Here is a 9,306-nt window from a genome sequence, read left to right as displayed (position 1 = left end):
GTCCTCATATATGTATATCTGCCTCGTACCCATGGACTCTGTACTGGTACCATTTGCATATAGCCAAGTTATCATTGATTTGATAACACAAAAGCAAACCCATACAAACACAACTCAAATTCATGTTTATGAAATGCTTATTGTGTATTCTGTTGAAGCTCAAGGCAACTACAAAATCCACAATACAATGCTCTCTCTATAGGCTGGCCAAGCTAGCTAGCTAGCAAACATAGCTACAGACAATAATACCAAAGACAAAATCGGAATATAACGTAGATATATTTTAACTGTAAAATCGCCTAAATAAACTGCCCGATCAATTTAGTATTCTACAATCTCATCCTGTTCAATCTGCAGATCGATGTGAGGCATCACTCTAACATTCACAACGGCAGAGATCCTTTATGAGGAGATGGGAAACGATGCCCGTTGTTATGGCGACATGCAGCACGGTGCATTCTGGGTGATTCCGGGACAAGGAGTGAATGGGAGGCTATTGGGTACCAGCTCAAAAACACAACACTAGCACGAATTTCGTCGACAAGAAGTACAACATTACATATCTTTTACCGAGATGTGATATAATTAACTTGCTATGTGTAATGTAATATCGTAAAAGCTTTGGAATCGTGAAATTAGATACTTTTGAGGAAAATAGGCAACGTTTCTCGAAATATATACACGTGATTTTGACAAGGGATTCCATGACAGTTAGTTAAGCAACCGCTTGACGCAACATGACAACGTGAACACGATTGGTTGACAGTCTGCTGGGCGTGGCTATACGTTGGATTCCGATCTCCTTTCTATAATATCTCTGCCAACGACAACATGAAATGCACCCTGGACGAAACAGACAAATAGGATAAATGTGCTTGACTCTCTGTTAAATGACACATTTCTCAAGGTAAGAATGGCTGATTTGAGAGAAGACATTCTCCCGAGTTATGACATCAGCCAGTGTTGAAATCTGACATGCACGATAGGTTAATGATATAAAAGTTATATTCCTATGAACTTCCAGTGGAGTGAGAGACTTTTTTCACAGCGCTACGTCATACTGGACGGATGTGTGCCTGCTGGAACGCCAATAACACAGAAACACAGAAACACAATGAAAACACGAAATGATCCAGGGAATCGATAGAACATCACTTAAAGAGATGGACAAAAACGATATAACATTCATTATGGGTGAGCCTTTCCTTTAACAAAGCCAGGCACAGAACACAACACAGGCATGAAGACAAACGTTAGTGGGAAAAAAACAACGTTTAAAAAAATCTTTCTCACCGAGAGAAGTTCTGAGCACAAGTAAACAACACCTTATAACATCATCTAAGTTTGTTGGCAGAGCCTGAGGCGTGGTGTCTACATTCACTATGAGTGACGTGGTTCACTATGAGAACACGAAAACACAGCAAGTCAAAACATCCTAATTCTACCAGGGAAATGAAAATGTGCTCGTTCTAGCTTGTGGATTGGATATTTATGATCAAAACGTATCGTTGTTAATATGATAATGACTACATGTTGTTGCAGAGCCACTGTGAAATCCCTTTTAACTCAGCAACATTTGTAGGTTTTCGAGCAGGAACGGCTTGTTTAATTAAGGTCCTGCCACAACATCTCAATTGGAATAGAGGTCCTGGATGGCAGGAAGCTTGGCCCCGGTGATGCACTGGGCCACTCATAGGTGTTCCTTTTGTTAGATATTTTAGGGCGGTATGACAATTAGACTGGGTCTAGGGTTTCTAGGATAATGGTGTTGATGTGAGCCATGACCAGCCTTTCAAAGCACTTCATGGCTACAGATGTGAGTGCTACGGGTCGTTACGCATTAAGGCAGGTTACCTTAGTGTTTTTGGGCACAGGCCAATGGTAGTCTGCTTGAAACATGTTGGTTTTTACAGACTTGGACAGGGAGAGGTTGAAAATGTCATTGAAGACACTTACCAGTTGGTCAGCACATGCTCGGAGAACACTTCCTGCTACTTTGACCTTGTGAAAGTTCACCTGTTTGAAGGTCTTACTCACATCGGCTGAGGAGATCGTGATCACACAGATGTCCGGAACAGCTGATGCTCTCATGCATGTATCAGTGTTGCTTGCCTCGAAGCGAGCATAGAAGTGATTTAGCTCGTCTGGTAGACTTGTGTCACTGGGCAGCTCGCTGCTTCCCTTTGTAGTCTGTAATAGTTTTCAAGGTGTCGGAGCTGGAGCAGTACGATTCGATCTTAGACCTGTATTGACACTTTGCATGTTTGTTGGTTCGCCGGAGGACATAGCAGGATTTCTTATAAGCTTCTGGGTTAGAGTCCCGCTCTTTGAAAGTGGCAGCTCTACCCTTTAATTCAGTGCGAATGTTGCCTGTAATCCATAGATTCTGGTAGGGGCATGTCCTTCTGTTCGCACATTATGAAGACAAACCTTCATCTGCTTCTGTTCGCACATTATGAAGACAAACCTTCATCTGCTTCTGTTCGCACATTATGAAGACAAACCTTCATCTGCTTCTGTTCGCACATTATGAAGACAAACCTTCATCTGCTTCTGTTCGCACATTATGAAGACAAACCTTCATCTGCTTCTGTTCGCACATTATGAAGACAAACCTTCATCTGCTTCTGTTCGCACATTATGAAGACAAGTTATTCAGAAAGTATTCAAATGCTTTTATTTTTTCCACATTTTGTTGTGTTACAAATTGGGATTAAAATGGGTTTAGTTTAGTCGTTTTTGTCAACGATCGACACAATGCTGTGTAATTTCAAAGTGGAAGAAAAATTCTAACATTTGTAAAATTAAAAAGTAATGAAAAGTAAATCATCTCTCACAGCTGTGATTCCTTCTCAGTATGTCTCTAAGAGCTTTGCACATTATTATTTTTAACATCCTTCAAGCTCTATCAAATTGGTTGTTGATCGTTGCTAGATCCATCCTCAAGTCTTTAAAGCAGATTTAAGTCTGAACTGTAACTTGGCAACATTCAATGTTGTCTTGGTAAACAACTCCGGTGTCTATTTGGCCTTGTGTTTAAGGTTATTTTTTATTTTATTTAACTAGGCAAGTCAGTTAAGAACAAATTCTTATTTTCAATGACGGCCTGGGAACAGTGGGTCAGCTCAGGGGTTTGAACTTGCAACCTTCCAGTTACTAGTCCAATGCTCTAACCACTAGGCTACCCTGCCGCCTCTACACTCTAACCACTAGGCTACCCTGCCGCCTCTACACTCTAACCACTAGCCTACCCTGCCGCCTCTACACTCTAACCACTAGGCTACCCTGCCGCCTCTACACTCTAACCACTAGGCTACCCTGCCGCCTCTACACTCTAACCACTAGGCTACCCTGCCGCCTCTACACTCTAACCACTAGGCTACCCTGCCGCCTCTACACTCTAACCACTAGGCTACCCTGCCACCTCTACACTCTAACCACTAGTCTTCCTGCCTCCTCTACACTCTAACCACTAGGCTACCCTGCCGCCCCAGCTGAAAGGTGTATTCACCTCAGTGTCTGGTGGAAAGCAGACTGAACCATTTTGCAAGTGCCTAGCTCCAATCCCTTTCTTTTTATCCTAGTCCTAGGCCTGCAAAATATAATGTAGACATCACCATGCTTGTGTTGGATTTGGTCCAAATCAAATCAAATCAAATTTGATATTCACTTTATATTCAGGACATTGATTTATTTTGTTACATTTTTTTTGCAGTTACACTTCTCACTCTGTCATTTAGGTTAGTAATTCTACAATGTTGTTGATCCATCCTCAGTTTTCTCCTATCACAGCCATTGAACCCTGCAACTGTTTTAGAGTCATCATTGGCCTCATGGTGAAATCCCTGAGCGGTTTCCTTCCTCTCTGGCAACTGAGTTAGGAAGGACGCTTGTATCTTTGTCGTGACTGGGTGTATTTGGGACACCATCCAATTTGTAATGAATAGATGGACACAATCACATATGGATTGCGTCAATGATAAGTAGGCATTTAAATTGGGTAAGAGGTCAGTTATGTGACAGGTGTGTTTCACCAGAACTCACCAGTGTTATTGTCCATGTAGTGGTTGAATCCCAAATGACATCCTATTCCCTACAATAGTCTACTATGTCGACCAGAGCCCTGAGGACCCTGGGCAAAACTAGTGCAATTTGGGAGGCACCACTATCTGTTTGTAAATCATCTACCTGGGCTATGGCAGGACCGTCTATACTATCAGGTGGACTTTGAACTCTGAAACGTTCAAAGTATTGCCAGCCTATATGTTGCAGTTTGCAGTCCCCTGCAGAGCGTTGTTAGTGCTGCATGGACTCTATAGCACCGGTAAGTCAACTCGTAATGCATATTCTTATTCACCTACACTCAAGTAGTTTGTTGTTATGTAATAGTGTAATAAAGCTGTGCAGACAATACTAACTTATTGACACGAGTATATAACATAATGATGAAGCTTAATGAACTGTTGCTATACGTTGCACGAGTGTAAGACTTGATAGGCTTTCAGGTCAATAAAGCATTTTACGTCTAGAGGTGACTAGTTGGAAAAACAAGTGACTTTTGTCCTCTTTTTCCTCTGTGTAGACACAATGTATTCCCGCTCTCCTTGGGGACACCTCTCGTTTCTAAGTCTGGTGTCATTTCTCCTTCTCCTTCCTGCACCGTCCTGCCATGGAGGAAAAGTCCTGGTCTTTCCTGTCGATGGAAGCCACTGGATCAACATGAAGGTGCTCAATGTTGTGCCGAGCGTTTTGTTAAAGATGGGGTTTAAAGCCTTGAGACAATTGAGACATGGATTGTGTCTTGTGTGCCATTCAGAGGGTGAATGGGGCAAGGCAAAAGATTGAAGTTCCCTTGAACAGGGTATGGTAGTAGGTGCCATGCGCACATGTTTCAGTGTGTCAAGAACTGCAACTTACTGTTTACTTCATTACATTTGACCAAATCCCTCCAGTTACATAGGTTTATATTATTATCTATTATGTCGCAGGGCTCGACATACAGGACTGCCCGCTGGCCGGGGGAGGTTATTAATGGAAACTTTCTGGGCAGTCAGTCATCTACGTCAGTGGCCTGCTTGGAAAAAATGAAAATAATTATATATATATATATATATATATACACACATACAGTACCAGTCAAAATATTGGACACACCTACTCATTCAAGGGTCATTCTTTATTTTTCACTATTTTCTCCATTGTAGAATAATAGTGAAGACATCAACACTATGAAATAACACATATGGAATCATGTAGTAACCAGAAAAGTGTTAAATGAATCAAAATAGATTTTAGATTCTTCAAAGTAGCCACACTTTGCCTTCATAACAGCTTTGCACCACTCTTGGCATTCTCTCAACCAGCTTCACCTGGAATGCACACTCTTGGCCTATGAAATATATTTGGATTTGTTTAACACATTTTTGGTTACTATGTTACCTTGCATCTTGCAACAAATATCAAGTTATGTTAATGTTTTTCTGTCAAAATACTTTGTGAGTCAAATCAATCCATTTTGATTTGCACACAGTATATCATAAGGTGTATAAAAAAAAATACAAACTAAATTTATAAATAGTACTGAAGTAGTTTTCTGACCGGATACTTTTTTACTTTTACTTGAGTAAATTACAACCTAAGTAGCAGTACTTTTACTTAAATACGGATTTTCAGTACTATAGCCACCTCTGCCATTAGGCATTTACCGTTATGGTGTCCTGCATCTCAATGAGACTACTGTGTACACAATGAGACTACTGTGTACACAATGAGACTACTGTGTACACAATGAGACTACTGTGTACACAATGAGACTACTGTGTACACAATGAGACTACTGTGTACACAATGAGACTACTGTGTACACAATGAGACTACTGTGTACACAATGAGACTACTGTGTATACTGTGCTCACATATGGAGTTGTTTTAAGTTGTTTCATACTGTGGATCATTTAGGTAAATGATGTTGGATTTTAGGACCCTTTTAGGTATAAAAAAATATATATTGAAAAATGATTTGATAAAATATTGAATTTGGTCTTACTACTTTACTACTATAGCCTATAGCATTGAATATCTTTGGCAAAATGACAGCAAAAAATAAGAGGTTTTGAAGTCTTGTATCTTATTTTAGTTTTTTTGGACAAATATTTAATCCATTTTTTATTTTTGATAGAAATTACCTTCATACTTCCATTCGCTTGTTAGCTGGTTAGCTTCAGACGAGTCCCGTGACACTTGTGGGGGTTGTAGAACAAAACAGAGAATACAGATTTCCACAGTCTTTTCAGTCTTTCATATTAATTTCCAGGTTAAACCGTTGAGACGTTTTCGTGAGAAGACCGATTTCGGGATGTCTCTCACGGTCGGACAAACACTGCTGTAGCTCGGCCAACTTCTACCGCAGATGTGGAATGCTGACCTAGGCAGATGCAGTGGATTGAGATCAGCTCATGATATCTCCAGCTTAAACTGAAATATTTTGATACAAATGTTTTTTTGTTTCTTAGATTGACACCTGTTAAAGGATGAATACCTTTTATAAAGCATATTTTTGACAGCTCTCCACAACATGCCTCTGACATAATACCATTCCCTTGTGAGCTTACTAACGTCACCAATGTGTAGGTACTGATCGAGGAGCTTCATGCCAGAGGCCACACCATCACGGTGGTCAGACCCTCCACCAGCTGGTACATCACTGAGGAGTCACCTCTATACACCTCCATCACCATCAAGGAGAAAGATAACTTATACAGCTACATCGAAACCTTCCTACAGAATCAACTGAAGGTATGTCTTCATAGTGTGCCTACAGAAGAACCTGAAAGTATGTCTTCATAGTGTGCCTTCAGAAGAACCTGAAGGTTTGATGTGTCTTTATGACTGGTTGATTGTTTGATCCATCTATCCAGCCAGCAAACCGGCCAATCAACCATCCAGCCAGACATCCATTTATTTTGTCAAACAGGCATTCAATCTCTGTTTAATGTCTTAATTCAGGCTCAGAGAGAGGGGATATCTTTGCTGAAGTTCTTCCAACTAACCAAGGAGTTCCTCAGTATGATAGAAGAAGCCCACATCCTGGGCTGCGAGTTGCTGGCTCGCATATTCGACGACAAGGAGCTGATGAAGAGTCTCCAGGAGGCTCAGTATGACATGATGCTCACCGACCCTAACCTCGCTGGAGGGCTGCTGATGGCCCACTACCTCAAACTGCCTGTGGTGCTCAACGCCCGTTGGATCACCAGTGGGGAGGGACATTTTGCCATCGCCCCCTCTCCCCTGTCCTACATCCCGATCACAGGGTCTGGATTCACTGACAAGATGACCTTCGTCCAACGGGTCCAAAACATGCTGCACTACAGCATCATCATGTATCAGCAGAGGTTCGTAGTTGGGCCGATTTATGACGCAATTTGCGCCAAGTACTTCGAAGGGGGCTGTGACATCATCTCCTTGATCCAGGAAGCTGACATCTGGCTGATGAGGTCTGACTTTGTGTTTGACTTCCCCCGTCCCACCATGCCCAACGTCGTCTACATGGGGGGTTTCCAGTGCAAGCCGGCCCAGCCCCTGCCTCCAGACCTGGAGGAGTTTGTCCAGAGTGCCGGGGAGCATGGGGTGATCGTCATGTCTCTGGGGACTCTTGTCAATGCACTTCCTGTTGATATCACAGACCAGATCGCCAGCGTGTTCGCCAAGCTGCCTCAGAAGGTATCCTGATTGTTTTTCATTATTAGCATTTATATGTAAAGCACTCTGCAATGCAAGTGATGTAAACGAGAAGTTATTTAAAGAGAAATTAATATCTTCTTTATATTCTATCTAAGGTGATCTGGAGGCACCGGGGCAAGAGGCCCTCCACTCTGGGCAACAACACTCTTCTGGTGGACTGGATGCCCCAGAAAGACCTCCTGGGTCACCCCCAAACCAGAGCTTTTGTGGCCCACGGAGGAACCAATGGTGTCCAGGAGGCCATCTACCACGGCACCCCAGTGCTGGGGATACCCCTGTTCTTTGACCAGTATGACAATCTTCTGCGTCTGCAGGAGAGAGGCGCTGCCAAGATCCTGGAGCTGGCCATGTTCAACGGACCCAGTTTCCAGCAGGCTCTGAACCAGGTGCTCACCCACGCCCCCTACAGGGAGAACATGCAGAGGCTGTCCCGCCTGCACAGGGACCAGCCCATCAAGCCCATGGACAAGGCCCTCTTCTGGTTGGAGTTTGTGATGCGACACAAGGGGGCGTCTCACCTCCGTACGTCGGCCAACAGGATGCCCTGGTACTCTTACCACTCTGTGGACGTGCTGCTACTGCTGCTGGCTGCTGGGGGAGGAGTCTTGCTCTTTACTGGGCTCCTGATCAGGATCCTCTGGAGAACCTGCCGGAAGAACAGGAACAAAACCAAACAACACTGACACCAGTAGCAGAATCACATTACTGGAAATCAAGACTGTTCTCAGGGCAGACCTGCTTATAGCTAGATATATTGCGTACGGGACAGTTCTACCATTTTCCTTAATGTAGTTCTCCTTACACCCACAGGGCCTTCAGAAAGTATTCACATCCCTTGACTTGTTCAACATGTTGATGTTTTACAAATTGATTTTTAAAAAATGTTTAAGCTGACATGTCTTTAGTCAATAATTTTTCAACCACTTTGTTATGGCAAGCCTAAATATGTTAATGAGTAAAAATGTGCTTAACCAAGTCACATAAGTTGAATGAACTCACTCACATTAATTTTTTATGACTACCTTATCTATGTACCTCACACATACAATTATCTGTTATGTCCCTCAGTTGAGCAGTGAATTTCAAACACAGATTCAACCACAAAGACCAGGGAGATTTTCCAATGCCTTGCAAAGAAGGGCACCTATTGGTAGATGGTTAAAAATAAATAAGACATTGAATGTCAATTTGAGCTTGGTGAAGTTATTAATTACACTTTTGGATGAGATGGATGGAGATGAATCCAAGATGGCGTAGCAGTCAGACGTCTTTGTCCTTGTCTTGTCTCGTCCCATGTGTATATACCCTTTTCTTTGCGTTGTTTTTCACATTTGTCCTAAACCTCAACTTCAAAATACTCTCCTGCAACCCACCTCACCCAATGTGGTGTGGCTCAGTTTTATTTTTTATTTTGGATTTGTTTTTGTTTTTTTCCCTAAAGTATTTCTGTTTACCTCAACTGAAGCTAGCTAGCTAACTAGCTATCAGTCAGCTAACCACTGCTAGCGGTCACCAGCTAACCTTTAGCTCGGAAAGCTCTCGCCAGTTTGTACAACGCATTTAAAA

General features: G+C 42.4%; 1 protein-coding gene across 2 annotated transcripts; it reads left to right on the top strand.

The window, feature by feature from the left end:
- Positions 1-782: 782 nt before the first annotated feature.
- Positions 783-8,927, top strand: LOC124015489 (UDP-glucuronosyltransferase 2C1-like). 2 transcript variants are annotated; one of them, XM_046330724.1, is made up of 5 exons: positions 783-907; positions 4,583-4,725; positions 6,631-6,795; positions 7,006-7,719; positions 7,836-8,927. In XM_046330724.1, exons 2-5 carry the CDS (start codon positions 4,588-4,590, stop codon positions 8,421-8,423), a joined length of 1,605 nt encoding a protein of 534 aa, XP_046186680.1. In that variant the 5' UTR covers positions 783-907; positions 4,583-4,587; the 3' UTR covers positions 8,424-8,927. The 2 variants fall into 2 exon arrangements, with proteins under 2 accessions (XP_046186680.1, XP_046186670.1); XM_046330714.1 differs by lacking the exon at positions 783-907 and adding an exon at positions 4,170-4,324.
- Positions 8,928-9,306: the final 379 nt, after the last annotated feature.

Source organism: Oncorhynchus gorbuscha, linkage group LG02, assembly GCF_021184085.1.
Source record: "Oncorhynchus gorbuscha isolate QuinsamMale2020 ecotype Even-year linkage group LG02, OgorEven_v1.0, whole genome shotgun sequence".
Classification (NCBI taxonomy): Eukaryota; Metazoa; Chordata; class Actinopteri; order Salmoniformes; family Salmonidae; genus Oncorhynchus; species Oncorhynchus gorbuscha.
This window is presented reverse-complemented; position numbering and strand designations above follow the sequence as displayed.